This window comes from Pelmatolapia mariae, linkage group LG7, assembly GCF_036321145.2.
Source record: "Pelmatolapia mariae isolate MD_Pm_ZW linkage group LG7, Pm_UMD_F_2, whole genome shotgun sequence".
In the NCBI taxonomy this organism is placed as follows: Eukaryota; Metazoa; Chordata; class Actinopteri; order Cichliformes; family Cichlidae; genus Pelmatolapia; species Pelmatolapia mariae.
This window is the reverse complement of record NC_086233.1, coordinates 31,451,021-31,472,400: the sequence shown is the minus strand read 5'-3', so window position 1 is coordinate 31,472,400 and position 21,380 is coordinate 31,451,021. Positions and strand designations below refer to the sequence as shown.

At 36.8% G+C, this 21,380-nt stretch overlaps 1 protein-coding gene across 1 annotated transcript in view; it reads left to right on the top strand.

Annotated features, from left to right (window-relative positions):
* The window catches only part of lpar1 (lysophosphatidic acid receptor 1), a 33,763-nt gene extending 12,383 nt beyond the window's left edge, over positions 1 to 21,380 (top strand). Inside the window, exons 2-3 of the mRNA XM_063478811.1 lie at positions 5,574 to 6,329; positions 18,171 to 21,380. Of these exons, the coding sequence (XP_063334881.1) occupies positions 5,591 to 6,329; positions 18,171 to 18,493 (1,062 nt within the window). The 5' untranslated portion in view covers positions 5,574 to 5,590 and the 3' untranslated portion in view covers positions 18,494 to 21,380. The remainder of the gene's footprint in view (positions 1 to 5,573; positions 6,330 to 18,170) is intronic.

Here is a 21,380-nt window from a genome sequence, read left to right as displayed (position 1 = left end):
ACTCGTGTGAAAAGACGCCCTGTGTGTAATTTAGAGAAAATGACAGATTTAATGTCCTTGCAATGAGAATGGGCTGGATAAACAATTTCCTATGTAGCACATGCTGACATAGCAGTCCTGATTCAGTGCTTTTCTACTAATACCATAAAGTGTGTTAACAGATTTAAATGCCATGAGCCCGTTTCTATTACAGCTAACCTAAAGCAAAGTGTTGAAGATTTCCATAAATCTTTTAATAGTAATAAAAAAAAAATCTATGGTCCTTTGTTTACCTCATTTCAAGCTATAGCATCCATTGTATGTGGTAATGAATGCATATTCTAGGAACCGTGTGGTTTTGTGATTGAGTATTAGTAGCTCAATTTTTCAAAGGTGAAAAATTATCTCACCCTGCAAGGCTGCATCATTTATTGTCAATTTAGCACTTTATTGCAGCGTGAATAAGTAATGGTGAAGAACAACTAGCCCCTATGCATGTGTCAGTTAGGCGTACATTGACAATATACGGATGTAGCCTTGCTGTTGATCCTTGAGTAATGACCTCACATCTATGGATTCCAGGGTGGTCCTTTCATAGCCTGTTAGACACTTACACACACAAAACACACACTGAGTCTCTCACTCCGCACAGCCAGACTTTATCACACATTACTAACAAGCATGAAGAGTGTGTCGACACACACTTGGGCACAGTGAGCATTTTGTTCTCTTCTACACACTTCCCAAACGTTCCTCTCTTGCTCTCAAACACATTTAAATTCTTGAAAAATAAGTCACTGCACTGTTCTTTGTTTACATACTTTTTGTTCAGGAACAAAAAACGAAATTCCCCTCATTCGATGTCCTTTTTCTTACACAGTCTTGTACAATATTCAGCTATCAACTGTTGTATGCAAATACATACACATACACAATGACAGGATCTCCCTCCACAGGCTCCGAAGGTCTGATGAAAGTGTTGGGAATGTGTACTGAGAGGTCACTGACACTTCCTCCACTTTCTTTTGATAATGACTTGTCTCAGGCATCTAATGCCCTGTTGATTGCTCCCTCCAGACATTTAATGGCCATAAACTGCAGACGACGACATGGGCATCCGCTGTGGTCATTGTAAATGGAGACTCGATACCTGTGACTTTCTTTTAAATTAGTGTTGCTGCTGTCATTTAGTTATTCCTCATAATGCCTCTTCTTATTGCTGACTGACTGCCTTACATGAGCAATGAATAAAATCTTAATAATTAGATGCAGGAATGATACTGTCACTTCTTTAAGAAAAAAAAAAAAACTTCCATAGACACCAAAAGGAAATAACACACCCATTACAAACAGGAAAGGGGATAGTATTGCAAATTTAGCAGTTTGCTTCAAAAACAGATGTGTTCTTTATTTTCACATGTCGTAATAACACTCTTTTGCAATGAGGCCATACAGCTTTCTGTTTAACCCTCTGGGGTCCAGGGTAAAATTGGCCGTTTTTGACTACTTTTGATTTGACCTCTACATTTCACCTTTTAAAACTGTTTATCTTGCCTTGTTTGGTATCATTCTTTTCAGCACAACCTCACATATCTGAATTTGGAGTTATGTTTTCATTTTGACATAGTGTATTAGCACAATTGATCTAAATTCAGACAAAAAACTTAAAATCAGAGTAGAAAAAAGTTATATTTCTTACTGTAAGAACCACAAATATGTTTAACGAATCATTTTCAAAACTTGAAATGCAAATACAAATTGTACATTTTTTAAAAATTATGCACAAGTTTTGCAAACAACGAAGTTATATAGTACTATTTACCTAAAAATGCAGCAAATGCCTCAGGTTTTTTTTATATAACCATTTAAAACTATTTACAGAACAATCAGGTGTGCTGCATCAAATAAGATGCCACATAAATTATTTGTGCCACTCCCCCCAAAAAAACAAAACACTCAGAAAAAAACATTGCATGTATTTTTTTTATCATAACTCCGGTTTTACATGGCCTATCAACATAATTTAAAAACTGGTATATAGTTTGAAGTCCGCACTTTCTACCCAAGTTGGAGACTCTGGTTTGCTGCATCTTGTTGCTGTGTCGTCTTAAATTGGTCACGTGATTTTGACCCCAGATGGTTAAATGAATCCTGGTTTAAAAAAACATAAACATAAAAAAACAAAAAAAACAAAAACAATGCACTTTCCTTACAGGGCTGGACACTGCGCATTATTACATTGAAAATGATTTGCTCGCTGGACTCCGTATACTATAAACCTCTGCAAGTTATCTCCTGTTGTCAGTCATTTTAAAATGTTGGTCTTTGTATGATTTCCTTATATTATTTCTTTTAAAATTTTTATATTTTAATTTTTGTATGGAAGAACTATGCAGGTTAATTAGAAAACCCTCTTTATTAACAATAATATATTTATTTAAAGAGTGCTTTCCATCATAGTCCTTTAGAAAACACAGACCAGAGCTAACAGAGCTAACCACAACTTAATCCAAGCTGGCAGCAGTGAATGTAAAGAGTAGTAAAACTGGAAAACTTGTAATCTATACTGCCATTGTTGTGTATTTGGAACTTCCTAAATAAGCCATATGTAGTGCACTGACCAGGCTCTGTCCATGACTGCGCTGCAGCAAACAAGCACTGCACTATAGTAATCATGAATGAATGGCTCTACCTTGCTAAGGGGCAAAATAAATCCTGTTTTTTTCTGGCTTTTTCAACTTCCAAGAAGAATGTAATGCAGATATAAAGTCTGCTCTTGCATAAATAGGAAGCCAATTAAGAGAGGCAAAGCGCAGAAGTATAATGATCATATTTAGATGAACCAGTAAGAATGCAAGCTGCTGCATTCTAAACCACGTTCAGACCTCTAACATACCTCTTCTTTGGGTATCCTAATAGTAAAACAATACAATAATCCAAACTAGATGCCACAAAGGCATAAAATAGATCCTCATCATATTTGAACGACAAAATACGTCTGATTTTAGCAAAACTTCTCAGGTGAAAGAAAGCTATTTGAATGAATAAAAAGGGTTTTCTTGAACAATAAATAAATAAAAATAAATAAATGCTTTCCTGTCCATCCAAGTTTTAGTTCAGTAATACTTAAGATTTAAAACCATCTTTTCACCAAAATTAACAGGCATATCCATTTCCAGAAATATAACTTTTTTCCAGAAATTGGTGTAAATAATTGTAGATCATCAGCATAACAATGGAACACAATCTCAAAGGACCACATGAGTTTACATATTGGTGGTTAATGTAGTGAAAACAGCTGTGAACCAAGGTCCAAGGGTTCCATAGTTAATCAGTTGCGAAAGAGTTTCATAAGCCTCTCCACAAGTGTATTAAATGACCTGTATTAACACAGGGAATGATCGTTGCTTACACATAGACAAAACCATTAAAAAAAGCAAAACAAAACATTGGTAAATAAGCATAAGCATGTCTGAAAAAGGAGGCCCTACTTTCAAACGCGGTCTGGTTAGTGTTTAGAAATTAAGAAGCAGATACATCCCGTAGGCCTGGAACAGTCCAGTACTAGCTATAATTCAATACTGCTAATACAATGTACCACTGCTATTTTAGTAAACAAAATAACATTTTACTGGTGCTTCAGGCAAATATGGCTGCAGCTGGAGTCTTTAAGAAAATAAAGATAAATAAATAAAATGGAATCTAAATAAAATCCAGAAAAGCATTTGCTTAACTGATTTCAACTTCCTTTAAGTTGCCATTGGTGCACTCCAACGTCTAATACACACCTAAGCAATGTAGGTATATCACACACTGCTCATTTTGCTGCCGTCATTCTGCTGTTAATACCAAACTTATACTTTAACGCATGAGTCACTATGGAACAATTGCACAGTCTTGAGCAAAATTATTGGTTAGACCTGCAGGTTTTCGCTCTCCATTATATAACATTCAGAAATGCAAATTACCAAGTTGAGTTGCAGAATTTGAACAAATAGCTTTGGCAAGCTTAAGTTTTCAATGCTTTCAACATTGCTTCATTTCCCAGGATGATTTTTGATTGTTCATGTGGGGGGGGGGGGCTTCTTCATGTTTGCACTTAGGTTTTGGCAGAGTGCGTCACTGCAAAAGGAAAAGGGTTTCAAAGAATTTGGATGATTACAGAAGAAGATAAAGAAAAGAAAATTTAAAAGATAGACAAAAAAGAAAGCACCAGCCTTTGACCCAAAACTTCCAATACTTGTTCTTTCAGTCATTGTCCCCTCATCTTTCTCCAGTCCTCCTTGTGTCTGTATCTCTAGCACACACACACAAACAGACTACTCATGCCCTGAGGTCCTGTTTCCGGTCTTAGGTGCATGAGAGAGACTAGCCAGCATCCGTGTGGGACTTGAGCTTTATTACAAACACATATACTCATGTGAGTATTGTTTGTGTGTGTGTGTGTGTGTGTGTGTGTGTGTGTGTGTGTGTGTGTGTGTGTGTGTGTTTGTGTGTGTGTGTGTGTGTGTGTGTGTGTGTGTGTGTGTGTGTGTGTGTGTGTGTGTGCGAGAGAGAGAGAGAGAGAGAGAGAGAGAGAGAGATGATGCTGTTGTTTCTACGTATTTTCTCAGTAAATGGTAAAATGGTAAATGGCCTGTATTTGTATAGTGGTGTACTTAGTCACTAAGGACCCCAAAGCGCTTTACACTACATTCAGTCATCCACCCATTCACACACACATTCACTCAGTCTCCTCCTCATGCATTTTTTTAAGCATAAATACTCGTAAACCTCAACCAGATGAAAAAAAAAAAAACATGTTTGAGGCTTTTTCACACAGGACAGGACATACAAACACACACGTCTTCTCACACATATCAGGCAAGCCTGCAGGCACAAAAACACAGCACCTTTGTGTAATGTTTCTGTAAACTTGTAAACTTCTGTGACTTGTAGGCAACACAAGCTTCATTTTGCACATGGTTGTATAATTGACACTGTATGTTTTCTATGAGATAATAGTGACTGCTAGAGATGACAACTAACATGGAGCATGCTTATGATGTAGATTAATATACTAGATTGCTTCACATCAAAATAGTAATGAATAATCCCAGATTCTCACATTTAAAGCACACAAAGGCGTTTTAATCACACTGCATCTACTGTTTTGTAACAATTTCTAGCAAAACCTCTGTAAGTATCAGCCTGTCAAGATAAAATCTGAGAAAAGGATTTATGTTTCACTCACACAGCAGTGCAATCAGATAATCAAATAAGGTGAAATACTCACATATGCCACATGCTTTTGAACCTACCTACTTGAACATTCAGTGGAAGTGTTTCTTTGTTTAGTTTAATGCTCCTTCTGTGATGATTTAACATCACAGGTGTGATTTACACGAGGTGATCAAGTAAAGGAAACAATAAAAAATTTAAACAGCACTAACTTCATAATGCAGATTTTGATTTGAGGTGGTGCATGTTGTTTCAGCTCCATGGATGTGAAAAATAAACCTCCCTTTTGAAATTAAATCTATGGTATTCAAATATACATCAAAAGACTGTGTTATATGAAAATTTTATGTATTTCATGTCTTTTCTCATTTTAGTAAACACCACTACAACCATGGATGAGGAACAATGCTACTATAATGAGAGCATCACCTTTTTCTACAACCGCAGCGACAAGCCTCTTTATAACGACTGGGACACCTACAGCCGGTTGGTGATGGGCCTTGGCATCACTGTGTGCATTTTCATCATGCTCGCCAACCTTCTGGTAATGATCGCCATCTACGTCAACAGGAGATTCCACTTCCCCATTTACTACCTGATGGCCAACCTGGCAGCTGCTGACTTCTTTGCTGGATTGGCGTACTTCTACTTGATGTTCAACACGGGACCAAACACAAAACGTCTGACTGTTTCGACATGGCTGCTGCGTCAGGGCTTGATTGACACCAGCCTTACTGCATCTGTAGCCAACCTGCTTGCCATCGCCATTGAACGCCACATCACCGTGTTCCGCATGCAGTTACACACACGCATGAGCAACCGGCGCGTGGTGGTTGTGATTGTCATTATCTGGACTATGTCCATAGTCATGGGGGCGATACCCAGCGTAGGTTGGAACTGTATCTGTAGCATTAAGTCTTGCTCCAACATGGCACCTCTCTACAGCAACTCTTACTTGGTCTTCTGGGCAGTGTTTAATCTTGTGACTTTTGTTGTCATGGTGACACTATATGCCCACATCTTTGTGTATGTGAGGCAGAGAACCATGAGGATGTCACGGCACAGCTCTGGACCACGTCGCAACCGAGATACCATGATGTCTCTTCTGAAGACTGTGGTCATTGTGTTGGGTAAGAGCATTCACTTTCAGTCTATGTACTGTAGCTGTTGATCTCTTGATAGTCACTAACCTAGACTTTCTAGCAGGATGCCACTGCCTATATATGTATTTGTCTTTGTAGCAATGACCCAACATCTGAAGTCGTCAGCAGCAGCAAAACAATGCATGTGTTAATCAGTTTAACTATGAGGCTGTTACATTCAACACTGAATCCAAGCACAATGTCCTCCTAGCACTACTGCAGACCTCATATATAGTAAATCATATTGGTCAGTGGTGCTCCCCATGATCATTATTAAAATGCTCAGATTTTTAGTTATGAAGTCACCTTTAAATTTATGATGGCAAATAGCCTAATGCAGATGAAAATAATTAAATATATGCAAGCAAAATATATATAAACATAGTGCTTTGAATAATGTGGTTTTGTTGATTTAAAGTATAGTAGATTATGTCTCTTTTAGAAGATGCATATACCAAAAGTACCAAGGCACATGTCCATGCAAGTGCCTTTAAGGCTTTATGCTTCACTACAATTGTGCACAAAACAAAAGAACTTTTCTGGTAGTCTGTAAGCAACAGCATCTGTACTACCAACAGATTATGAGGAAATTTGATTAATCCCACATCCCATCTTTTATAGTTCTGAAGAATTTTTGTAGTGCTAACGTGTCCTGTTTTCTTGGTAAGAATTGTGAAATACCCTCAATTACTCTCCAGCTGTACTTTCATTTTCACCTATAAAGAACACTAACGGATGTCTGAGGTATCTAGGCTGTGCTTAAAAAAACAGATTACAGTTCTCTTACAGATACAGCAGGCCTCAGTCCAGCTTTCCAAACTAAAACTAAAAACACAGTTGCAATGAACAGCAGCAGTTTTTTGTTTTTTTACTGTAATGCTGCAGTGTGGTCAACTTTTTTGGTGTCTGTTTATATGCTGCAGATGAAACTCGGCCTGTTTAACCTATCACCCAAGCTGCGTGTGCAGTCTTGACAGTTTTATGTGTGAGCATTAAGCACAGATATGTTTCATACTTTGCAGGACTCTGTAATAATCAGACTCTACGCCTTCTTCTTCTTCTTTTTTCATTTAAAACTAGAACAAATTAGCAGACCAACTCAGTTATGTTTATAGTATGTTAAAAATTGTGGGGGAAAAGGCTTCTTAGTGCCTGGAAGCAGGATGTGTTGCATCCTAGACAAAACATACCACAGGATTGCAAGTGATCTCTCTCCTATGTGCTCTGCTATCTCATCCTGTTGTTGTCTTTACTCCAAACTTAACTCAAAGTAGTGGACAGGAGACTATGATCTGGAGCCTATAGTATGGGCTAAAGAGGCAGAGAATGAACATCTGCTGTGTAGAGATGTTTTGTTTATTTCTTTACCTCTTTGGTAACCTATGAGGTAAACAGTTCTGAAATTAATCTGCTAACTTTGGTGTATGTTTCCTAATGGCCATAGGGTGGAAGCTATATACCATGGTATGAATTAAATCTAACTGTCATAGTTTTCTTTGCAGATAATGTGATTTCTCTAGGAGGAAGCAGGACTAAAAAAAAAAAAAGTCAAAACAAAAGACGCTTAATCTGCTTTCTCTGATTCTTCCATTGCTATAAATTATATTACATGTGTAAGCACATTTTTAGCAGTAAAATATCAGTAGCGAATATACAACTAAAAAAAAATAAAAAACTTTTTTTAACAATAGAAACCAGCATTATTGCTGTCTTTATCTATTGTCTAATGGATAAATAAAAATGTCAATTCTCTGGTGTCGTTACAACTATCCTACAGCTGCTTTTTTCTATTCAGCTTCCCAAATACTAATACAGGAAAAAGACCGAGTCATCCAAAAATGAAAGCTAAGTGGATGTAAGAACATTCTAATAACTGGCTTCATATGAACTTTAATGATGTTAATGCAAGGTTGCATAGCTATTTGCAAAAGACTCACTCTATAAATCTAGGTAGAAAACACAGGTTTTATAATCACATAACAATAGTAAGCATTAGGATTCAGGAATTAACGTTAAGAAACAAAGTTACAGTCATTTAGCTTCATGTATTTCGGACTAGAGATGAATGTTCTTTACCGAAAATAGAAAAATAGCTTTATGTTTTTACAGTTTCTTTTCAGTTTAATCAGTAAATCATTAGCATAAATTTGAAATATTGTTTTAAAATTTTTAGAACAAGCCACATTTGTTCTTCTCTACTCAAGCCGACATGTTACTGAGAAAGTAAGTCTTTTGAGTGAGGGTGTGATCTATTTTGGTTTAGTCTAAATGAGGTCATTTTGAAGCACTATCAAGAACACTCAATTCCATGTCCCAAACTAAGTCTCTCCCTTGTATTGCTTGCCTGTTTCATTGTACACGCACTGAAAACCTTTGGACTTCTCTTACTTTTCATTAAACAAAAAAACTAATAAAAACAAATTTGTTTTTTAGCTTCAGCTGATACGCATATCAGTACGTGCCAAAAAACTGACTATAAAGGATTTTTCCATCTCCAGGAAAGAACATGTAAAATTCCAGTTGTTTTTAGTCTAAAGCACCCATAACTGTTAATGCAGTCACAGCAACCAATTTTTAAAGCCCAATTCTTCAAAATTTAGTACCACACAAAAATCTCAAATCAGCAATATGTTTAGGCTGAGCAAGAAGTGAAGCTCAGGAGCAATCCTGGCAAATACCAGCTCACATCATCTAGTGGAGCCAATATACTTCCATGCACCCAAATGGGAATCTACCATAAGGGAAAATTCTCTAAGCTATTTCAGAGTGCATATAATTGTTCTGCATCTCCAAACCTCTTTGCAACCCACCTCCGCCTTATGCTATCCGAATAAGTGAAAGTCTGAGAAAAGAGTCTCAGTACCAGTTAGTGTAGATTAAAAAAACGAACTTCCATTACCAGTTTGATTGAACAGCATTGGAAAAAAGCCCACAAAAGAAGTTCTAAACAAATGATGCAACCAGTTTTTCTCTGTGATTACTTTTTTTGATTTGCAATCAGATTGTCTTTTTCCCAGCTAGACAAGTACCAAGTGTTTACACTTACAAAACAACCAAATTCAGTGAACTGGCACTCATCATGAAAAATTGTAGTGCATCAGATTATAGACTTGGTTATTGTGATAGCCTTGCTAGTTTTACCCACTTTGTGTTTATTTAAAAAAAAGTTTTTGAATCACATAGACAGAGATTCCCTTCATTATTCTTAAATGAGCCAACAGCCGTCAAATTGGCCATGTTCCTTGTTCAGCATGTGTGCGTGTGTGTGTGTGTGTGTGTGTGTGCGTGTGTGTGTGTGTGTGTCAGTTGTTGGCAAATGCTGGAGTCTTCTGTGAATGATTTGATTATCTTAAAGCTTATGGTGTTGTATGAGGTCACATCGTCAGACAGCATGGAGTGCCAAGCAATACCATGCCCAAACAAATGCAGATGCCATATCACAGACTTGTACTTGTCTCCAAATTACAGTGTATAAGCTGTCAGTATTTACCCCGAGGACTTATTTCAGTATCTAGATTTCAATGGAAGGACAGAAATTAATGATTACACACTAACAAATGTGCCCTACTCATACACAGACATTTCTATAATTTTCTGCTATAATGCTAGTGTATTTTCTGGCTGAGCAGAACCAATCTGTAAAAACCGCAAGCCGAACGCTCCAATCTACTGTCAGCATGAAAACACAACTGGCATGCATCTCACAGTGTCACCTGTTTTCTGTGTGTTTGAGTTTGTGTGCATCTGTGTACGTCACTTAATGTAAGAAATAATTGTAGCCAATACAGTCTTTGTAATCACTCCCTATGGCAGGATCTACACCTTACAAATGTGGTTTCAGCAGCATGGGGTTTTACTTTCAGGCAAACTTTAAACACTGCTTAACCCTTTTACATTTGAGGCCATTTAAATTTGTATAATATTTGCTACATAAGGCATTTTCTTTTTCAATGCATTCCTCAAAAATGAATTGTAGATTTTATTTGGACTTTTTCTGGGAAAAAAGTCACACTGAGTATGTAGAAGTCTCAGAAACTCACAAAAACTCATATATCCAATATGACACACTTGACTTAGAGTTAAACAGTTAAATATATAAGGTGTTATAAATTGCTTTTAGATTGTGTTCAAAATAATATAGTTTTCTTATTCTTTCAAATTAATTTTTATTTATTTCCTTTTTTGTTAAAACATATACATCTTAAACACAAAACCTGCTGCTCATTTCAAACCGGGACCTTCGTTTCATTCCCGCCTTGATGTCTGTTGTCTTCTGTATCTTTTTCTATAATACAAGTTACAATACGTCTCCAAAAACGATCTGATCCCACAAAATTTGAAAAAGATTTTCATGCTGCATTTGTTAGGGTGTCTGCATCTTCAGTTAAAAGGTTAAAAGGTATATCAGTTGTTTTAGAACTAAAAGACAAGAGAGGCTAACCATCTTCACAAACCAAAATAAGTCCAGTTGCCTTCTTATCAAGCAGCTGAGAGAACCTAAGTAGACCTTTTGATGTTGATGTTTGATTTTTTTTTTTATTCCAAGTTTATTAAAAAATGACAGATTTAAAAAAGTCTCAGTGCCTACACATGAGTCACTGCTGCCAAGCAAACATGTCTGCAGATAAACAGATAGGCTATTTTTGTGTGGGTCAAGCAGGAAAGAAACGCCATTATTTCAAAGAACTCACTGTGTTTCCGGTCAAAAGCTGGTTTCTCTAACCATTAGATCACTGTGAAACCACTACAAGACTCCATCACTGTGTACACCACAAGCATCTTTGTGGACTCTGTGCTGTGGACTCTCAGCTATTGAATGTGAACTTTAATCTAATCTTCTGTGTGGAAGCACTGATGTGGGTAAGAGGGGAATGGGAAAAGAAATCCTTCTGTGGAGAAACGGGAAACTAATGGGCCCTTTTAGAAATATATATAGGGATCATGGTCATGACCACAGATAATGATTGGGTTAGAGAGACAGTTGAGACAGAATGTTAGATACAAGTAAAAGATGAAGCAGGGGATGGCTGACAAGAATACAGGTTGCAGAAAGGAAAACATGACCACGATCAGAAAGAGACGTGCAATGAAAACAAACCCCAAAAAACCAAGATACAAAGAAAGGATAAACTCAAGATTTTAAAATTCATAAAGGGATTTTTGAAAAACAATAGATTTTAAAAAGGAAAAGAAACTGAGGAGAGCAATAAAAAATGATACAAATAGATTAATTGTAGGAAAATGAGTGAGACTCACAGAAGATGAAAGCAATAATTCAATTTGGGGTGTTTTTAAGAGCCACAGAGAATTCACATTAGTGGAAACCTAAGCTGGCATAATGAGCCTTCCAAAATAATTGAGTGATGAAAATGTAAGACAGAAGAATAGGAAGCTGTTTCTTGAATGTAATATTTTACTGGATGTAGAATATTGGATAACTAAAATTGTAATGCAAACATGCAATTGTAATGTTTGCACAAAAACTTTTCTTTTCTAGTGTTAGCTTAGTCTTCCTAGCTTGTGAGTACTTATGAGTTTAGCTTTTGAACAAAAAAAGAAAAGAAAAGAAAAGTAGCAGGGGCGGTGTTAGCAGTAGAGTTTGTTTTAAGTATGTGTGTTTCAGTCTTACTGTAAAAAAATATCAGCCCATAAGTGCTCACTTGAAAAGTAAACACATTTAACATCTAACAATGTAGCCATCTTCTTTTCTAATTTAGTCATTATGACCATTGTAAAGAAATCGAAGTAACTGAAAAATCAACCAACACTTTATTCACTTTCACCTAGCCAGCCTAACAGTTGTCTGATTGGCTAATGTAGTCGTATTAGTCTCGCCAGTCTTTCCCAAATAAGCATAGCATTAGAAAAACAAACAACATGAATGAATCTTGGTGACAGTAGGGTAAAAGCACTCCATATTAACAAGAACATCCTGCCAGCTTTATTCAGAGAGAGGCAGCCTACTGCCTGTTGGAGAATGAGGAGAAAAAGAAGACATATAATCACAGATGTTATATTTTTACAGTTCTTTGGTTGTTCATTGTGTGACTAAGACCAGCATCTTAATAATGAAAAATAATAGAAACCTGACCAGTTTTTAGAGCAAACGTGTTGCTGAAATAAAATGCTAGATTAAGAACCAGACCCACACTTACTAATATGTTTAGTGAGATAACGTGCTATGACACCAAAGCCCCCTAAATGTCATCACATAATAATGATTACAGTGTTTGGTGTGAGGCAACAGATTCAAGGATGGAATAAAGTTTTGTGAGTGCTTTCTCAACATCGTCAAAATATTTAACCCATCTGTCTTTGTGCCATGTATAATTAAGTAAGTGAGTGTTTGCATGTGTTTGTGTCTGCACATGTGAGTGTTTATCTGCCCTCAGTTCTACATGTGTGTTTTGCGTGCATGTGTCTTTGTGGGAGTGCAGGGTTCACTGCCATAATCTGGCCTCTATTATTTCCTTATTTTTGTTCCCATAGACCAAGGATACTTAATTAGAATTTAAGGAGGTCGGGATAGAGAAAGTTTCCTCAAACAAAGGTCCACAATATGCTAAAGTTCCTTATGCATTATAATTGAATGCAGTATATTTACAAATAGCCTAACACTTGTCTGTAAACAGGCAACAACTGGTTGTGAAGTAAAAGAAAGAAATTACAATTCACCATTGTTGAACTAGTGTTTCCTATTTATTTTCACTGAACTGGAGGGTACTTTCATAATAAAATGTTCTTTTTACAAGTAAAGCAAGCAAGGTTTACATTCAAAATTTAAAAATAGCTTTTCAAGAAGTTGTCTTTAAATAAAGGGCTTATTTAAAGAAAAAAAAACATGAAAAAGTGTAGTTTGAGTTTCCCCTTTTCTTCTTTTTTCTTATCTATCAGGATTAAAATAACCCTACCATAAATACGACAAAGGTTGCACAGAGTAAAATAGAAATGGTCTGATAAATATGTAGTAATAGGTATGGGTGCATAAAGAAATGCATCTGTGGTCCACCTATTCGTTACCTAGGCCATAGATCCATGTTCTTTTTCTAATAAAAGATTATTTCTGTAAGGAAAAAAAACAGAGGATAAAAGTTGTGGAAAATAATGGAAAAGTAAAAAACATGTACCATACTTACCATTCATGCCATTACATTGCCATGTAAGCATTAAGAAAAGTCTTAAGATAAGAAAGAGAGCATGGTGGTGGTTAAAAAACTGTTGCTGTATCATACACTTGGATAAAGCAATCCATATTAATATTAGCAGTTCATGCTATAGGATAGAATAGTCCTAAGTAAACATTTCTACAAATGCACCATGCAAAATTTCTTTTAAGTAACTAAATGATAATCTGAGAAACTGCATAGTTAGAAAGTGTATAGGAACAACCTCTCATACTTCATTAGGCTCGCCTAGGACGTACGAAGGTGGATTCCCTTTTCCCCTTAGTACCGAATTAATTGGTGGCATAGATTCAACAAGACGACTGAAGCATTCCTCAGAGATTTTGTTCTATATTCATGTGACAGCATCACACAGTTGCTGCTTATTTGTCAGCTTCACATCCATGAAGCATATCTCCCATTCCGCCACATCCAAATGGTGCTCCTTTGGATTGGGGTCTGGTGACAGTGGAGCCCATTTGAACGGTCATGTTCAAGAAACCAGTTTGAGATAGTGAGAGATTGGTGACATGGTGTGTTATCTTGCTGGAAGCAGACATCAGGAGATTTGTATATTGTGGTCACAAATGCATAGATAAGGTCAGCAAGAATACTGAAGTAGGCTGTGGTGCTTGGATAATGTCCATTTGGTCCTACTGGGTCCAAAATGTGCCAAGAAAAAAGTCTCCACATTATAATATCACCAGCATCAGCCTGAAGTGTTGATATTACGCATAGATGGATGTTGTTTACTCCACATTCTGACCTCACTGTCCAAATGCCTGCAGAAATTGATACTCATTGGACCAGGCAACATTCTCCCAATCCTTTGGTGTCCAATTTTGGTGAATGTGTGTGAATTGTAGCATCAGTTTCCTCGTCTTAGTTGACAGGCTTCTAAGTTCGCCATGTTTTGCATCCTGAGGTGCTCTTCTGCATACCTGGGTTCTAATATGTGATTATTTTGCTCGAAGCAGTCTGGCCATTCTCTTCTGACCTCTGCCATCAGTGAAATATTTTTGCCCAGAGAACTGACACTCCATGGGTATTTTCTCTTTTTCAGACCATTCCCTATAAACCCTGAAGATGGTTGTGTGGGAAAGTCCCAGTAGAGCAGCAGTTTCATAAATACTCAGACCAGGCCAGTATTTCAGAAACTGTATTTATGGGAGTGCAGGCCCATCTGGCAACAACCATGTCATGTTCAAATTCTCTTAAATCACCTTTCTTTCTCAGTTTGAAGTTTAGCTAGTTATCTTGACCGTGTCTGTATGTCTAAATGCCTTAAGCCATTTGATTGGCTAATTAGATATTTGTGTTGAGAGTCAGTTGAACAAGTAAAATTGCAGCTCAGTCTTTATAAACCCCCTCGAAGCAATACATTTTTGATATGTTGTTCATGAGCAATGGCACAGTTAATCCATTGTGCGCTGCTGTTTCTAACAATTGGTTTGAGTTATGTAAATCTTGAGAATCATTCCCCAAACTAAAAATGTCTCCCCTAAAGCTCTTTATCAGGTTTTTGACAGCAAAACGATTCCTTTGAAGGTTTATTTACTGCATTCTGGTGACACATGAGCCATTAACAAACTAATAGGAAAATGTGTCATTTATGAAACTGTTGCAATAGTAGTTTGTCATTGCAATAGCCACACACATCTTAACACATTTCTATGTAATTACTTATTTTTATAAGACAACGAGTGTGCCAAAGTAGTTTTCCTACGTTTCCATACACTTTCCAGGCCTGCTTCAGAGCTGTGTTTATTTACCTTCTTCCAGTGACTTTCCATTCTCCAGCCTCTTTTCCCTCCATGTGGCATTTTTAAGTAGTGACGGGGCAAAAAAAAAGAAGAAAAAAAAAATCACATGTTGCTTCCATAAACAAAACTCTGGTTTACCCTTTGTAAACCTGGCATGGTAGTAACACTGTACACTGTGGCTATGGTAAACCAGCCATATTCTTTTGGGGTAAAGAGGAAATTCTTCAATAAAGATAAGTAATGAAGGTAATTATATACTCTAGGATTCAGGGAGGAAATTAAAGAATTTGAGGGTTAACCTCGAAGGCCATAAAATCACAAAATGGCATTCCTTTCTCATTTTGAGTGGAAATAAAACAAATTTCCTTTACATATATGCACATATACTGTTTTATTATATATTTTTCACTGGACGTGATCAGATTATTTCATTTATTATTTTTGATGGATTTTGATAGATAGATTGATAGATCGATAGATAGAAGATAGATTGGATGACTAATAAATGTTTACATCAACACTGACACAGTAAGACAGTAAAAACAGAAAATACAGTAGCAGTCATAGTGTTAGAGTCAAGGTTTTTCTTTTTTTCTCTTGTTTTTCAGACTGGAAATTCTAAATGCTTCCTCTGAGCATTTTTTGTGCTGAGTCTGGTCCTGCTCCGAGTAAGATGTTTCACTGAGAGACAAATAGTTGAAATAGTTTCGATGCTGGGCAATGAACTGCTTGAGAAATTTATCCAACTCTGGAGAGTCCGCTTGCATAGTTAGGAAGTGAGGTCAAGCTCCACTGCAGCTGCCGCCTGCACAACACTAACAGATAACAGACCTTCCTGTCAATACTCTCTCGCTTTTGCTCTCCCTCTCTCGCTCTCTCTCTGTCAACTCTGCTAATTTCTCATCAAGACTCTTTGTTTTACCATCTAAGTCCTATAGTTGTCGTATAGTTAGGACAAATATCGTCTGATGACTGAATTCACAGCACTTGACATGCACGAGTAATGTCAGTGACCCTTTCCACAGCGCTAACATATTTCATCTACTCGGGGAAGAGTCCACTTTAATGAACAAAGTGCATAGCTGATTTATTATTTATATTTAATATTTAATATTTATCACAGTCATTCAAATCACTTAAATCTAAGTTATTTTTCATCAATTTTTAATGAGGTTTTTGACCTTATTAACCTTTTTTTACTTACATTTGGTCATAAAGAGATATTGGCACTTTGTTTTCTTGACTAATGGTGGTGTGGTTCATAAGTGATGCTAATGTGGTTGTAGAGTGATTGTTATTTGTTTCAACAGATACACAAAAAACATTTGAGAAAAAGGACAGGAAGGCTATCAGTGGGGTTTACGTGCGCTCATTATAGAGAGGCACTAAAACAACGCCATAGTGCAGTGTTTAGCACTGTTGCCTCACATTAAGGAGGTATCTGGTTCAAACCTCCTAGTGAGCTGGGGCCTCATTTGCTTGTGAGAGAGATTTTCTGTGTTAGAAGACTATTATACTTCGTGAATGGCACTGTACGACAAAAACAGTGTCATAGGGTTGCGCACCTCTCAGTTTTTGTGACCTTCCATGCTCAGCCACTGCTGCTGCCAGTTTGTAGAGTGAAACTAATGTGTGATTGTGCTGGTTTTTACCACCATTGTATTGATATCAGTATAGAAGCCCTGAAGGAGATGTTACGACAGTATAAAAAAAACAAAACAGGACTTTGTGGCAAAAGCTTCTTCTGCTATACCAGCACTAATGATTAGGGTTTGCATAAGTGGCAACACCTATAACTCTTGGAAATAATGTAGTTGATATCGCCACCATAACAGCAGAAATAGATGTGTGATGACCTCAGTGGTGGTCTAAAAGCAATCAATGCGTCAAATTTAATGGGGTCCCTGGCCCTGTGATTGGAAAAGGAAATATCTATCTGATTCAAACACAGGATGTTGCATTGTTAGTGGATTGATAGTGTTTTGTTAGAATTATGAGAGGTGGTGGGATGAATTCTAATGTGGCACCGAAAGGACCCATTTCCAAGTTGCCTGTACTGACTCATTATTATTCAAGTGTAAGTTAGCAAAAGCCCAAACCAAGTAATCAGTTCCCAAATGTTGCTCATGAGTCATGACCGTTACTTACATGAATCTTGCATACTTAGATCAAAAACTGCTATGTGCTACAATTTTAAAATCCTAAAACAAACACAAATTACTTTGTAAATTCATGGTGCCATAATGAGATGAATCTTAGTGTCATCATCTGTGGAACTAAACACTCAGTTGACGTGGCCCACTTCCAGAAAATGGAAGAAGTCAGCTTGATTCATGTGAAGAGACAAGTAAATAAAATAAATAGTATTGAATTGTTCAGTCTAAGGCAAAAAGGTTTCTTTCATACATATCACAAAATTACACGTTAGCTCCAAGTATGTAAGTATTATACTTATGACAATTTTAAATAGAAACAGAATATAGAAACAGTTGTGATGTGGATTACTTTTAAGGTTTATATTCCATTATGAGGTGGCTGTTACTCCGGAGTTAGTGAGTGGTTCAATCCCTAGCTCCCCCAACCTTTATGTCGAAGTACCCTTGGGCAAAATACTGAACCCCCAGTATCCACTGATGCATCAAAGTGTGAGTGTATGAATTTGAATGTAAAAGTGAAATAGAAAGAAAGCACTTATATGAATGTGTGTTAATGAATGAATGAGGCTTATATAAAAAGGAGTGCTTTGAATACTCAGATTGAGTAGAAAGGCATTATTAATTAAGAACAGTACCAGTCCAGTTATCATTTATGTAGCGCAGTGTATGAAAGGATGGAGTAGGCTTTGGTTATCTGATGGGCATGTCAATTACCTCAACTAATATGTACAGTTTGTATTTTTTTAGGTGCGTTCATCATTTGCTGGACCCCTGGTTTGGTCATCCTCCTCCTTGATGTTTTCTGCGCTAGCTGCAATGTCTTGACCTACGAAAAGTTCTTCCTGCTACTCGCCGAGTTCAACTCAGCCATGAATCCTATCATCTACTCCTACCGTGACAAGGAGATGAGCGCAACCTTCAGGCAGATCCTGTGCTGCCAGAGGCAGGAGAATGTGAATGGGACGGCAGCAGAGGGATCTGACCGATCTGCATCTTCCATCAATCACACGGTGCTGACTGGCAGCACCATGCACCACCATCACCACCACAATGAACATTCGGTGGTATAAAAAAAAGAAAGAAAAAAGAAAAAGCCCAATGTCTTGGGTATGAATCCATCTTGAAGGGATTATTCTCTACAGGAGATACAGACTGAGAGAAGGTAAATGAGTGTATGTCAAGAAGAATATGGCAACTAGAGTGAAAGCTGAAAAGACTCAAGCTGCCTGAAGACAGAGCTGAAGAGAACTCTGATAGGCTGTTATTATTTTGTTTTGTTAATTTCCATTTGTGTTAAATGTGTTGTCACAGGTAAAGATGATATGATCTATTTAAAATCTGTGAAGTAGAGTATTGCCAGTATAGCCCATCCTCTTTATCCAATCTTCCTAACTTTATGCCTGGTAGGTTTGTACTATTACTCGTCTAGAGTCCCATCATTATAAAAAGTATCGAACTTAACATCCTACATTTATGTTATTGTTGGTTGCTGACTCACCTGATCCCAGATTTACAACATAGTGTTTTTGATTTTCATCTCCATTTGTTGGGCAGAAGCTTTAACTTTAAATGGATGTGGTGTAGGCTCGAGGCAGGATATTGTTACCAATGTTATATATATTTCAAAAGATGTCATCCAAAGTGAAATCCTGCCTATATTCACTTGTTTTCCATGTTTTACAATCTACCAAAACCCTGTGACACTGTTTCATCCATGAATTCAACACAGTATTTTAATAACCTCAAACATTATCATTTTCTGCTGTAGAGTTGTCATCTATTGTTTAGCAACAAGTAAGTTACAAAGTACAACCAGATTTGTTTTTTTTTTCATTCTATTCTACCTATCCTCTTTTATGAACACGCTCTTGTGAATCCATTAAATCAGGTTTTTGCTTCCATTCAGTTTAAATAAAGTAAGGATCCAATGTTTGCTACAAATCCTGGATTGTTTACTCCCTCTAAGGATTTAAAGGCAAGCTGTTCCAGGGAAAAGAGTAGGAGGAGGACAGTTATGTGAAGACAGGATGAGAGTCATGTTTGGTGCACTTTCAGAGACTTCATATTATGACACCAAATGTGCTGAGCAGACTGCCTCTCAGTGTTTTCCTTGGTCCCCTGATGCTGACCTCGGGAGGGAAAAGGGGGAATTGTGGAAGTGAATGTGAAAGTATCGCCTGAGTTAGTACCAAATTGCTTTGTGGTACCTTGAGAATGGGTTCTTTAACAGAACAACTTAAAATTAAAAAAGAAAATCAAAACTTCCTTCCCCCACTCTATTTTTACCAGCTTTCATGAACTAATGATGATACATGAGCATTTACCTACCTCACTTCTGGTGAATTTATACCAAGCGGGGTAGAGAAATAGCAAGAATGGCTGGTTTAAACCTTTATGACTGATTCTGTAGCCATGCTAGCCACTGTGTCACAATGCTATGACTATGCTGTTAGGATGGTTAATGACTTACAACATAACCTTAATTAGCAGCAAGCTGTGCAGTTTGTTGTGTCAAATTCCTCAGAGGTTTACACTTTTAAGGCAGTTTGTAATTTGTCAGTGGTACACAGTGAAAGCTAGCCAAAAGCAGTGCTCTTGAGTTTAGTTTAGTTTTTGTGTTTTTCACCTCCATTGGAAAATACACATTTTTCTTTTAAAAATAAAGAATTTGAACTAATTGTTTAGAGAATTCTTGAACTAAAACCCCACAGACACAGAAATGCACTAAGCTTTAGCAAATGCTGCAGTTGTTTAACAAAATCTGAATGACCAGCATAGATTTTTACTTGCTGTAACATTGGTATCAGTGATATGAAGTAAGCAGATATCCAACCAAAACATGTTTTATTTTGTGTCTCTGTCAGAGAGATAGTTGACGCTTACATTAAAAGTATTATTGGTAGCTTATTTTGATTTTTATGACAGCAATGACAAATTAAAGTCTATTCTTATCTTCCCGCCTTAGGGTGCCTTTATAACTGACTCACTTATGAGCCAGTGCAGTTCGAATGGTGTAATATTTCCACAAGTGCTCTCATTAACTTGCGATTTTGTGCCAGCTGAAATCCAGCATGGCAATGCTATGATGCACATTGTTAAAAATTGCAAACTGAATGTTTTAAATCAAAACACATTTTGGCCAAAATACATAGACAAACCTCCCAAAAACCGACAGCGAAGTGAGAATCACTGCCAAAAGTACAGTCAAACGTTTTCCAGGAAACCAGATGTTTTTCAGGAATTTCAGCTGCAGAGTTAACATTAAGTCACCAGGTATCTTTGCCCAGATGTTTGGCCTATTAATCAGGCAATTTATGTTGTGATATACAGACAAAAAGTTTTTTTCACCATCACTCTGCAACACTTGCATACATTTTTGATGCATGTGTGAGATAAAGCACTGTGGTCTAGGGCACCTTAGTCATCACTTTTATTAGTCATTTCCTTCCTGTGCCGGTGCTTTTTTTTTTTTTATCTCTAGCTGTACTTCTACTTGAGACAAAATGAGAGAAATATTCTAAGGAACCAATCCCCCATAGCAAACTTCTTGTATTAAATTTGTACAGCTTTCACACTTTAATGTCATAAAAATCTTGACCAGATTTTGTCAATATATGGCTCTGGACCCAACGCTCCATATTTGAAATTCACTGTAACATTTCTTTTAAGTATTAATTCAGGTTATTATATCAAACCAACTAAACATTCAGTGTCTTTGTTTACTAGTGTGTCAGTCTTTGTGTACCTTTGTAAGTATGTGTGTACAATATGTATATATAAAATATATTATGCAAAGTTAATCACCAAAGGGAAACATGTTTTGTGTCTGTAAATTTCACTGTGTTATACTCTGTCCAGATGTACTGTAGGGTTGTTTGTATGGTTTTTTTTTAAATGCCATTTGTATTGTGATCCTAAATAATGACTTTCCCATAAACACTATTACAGCAACATTAA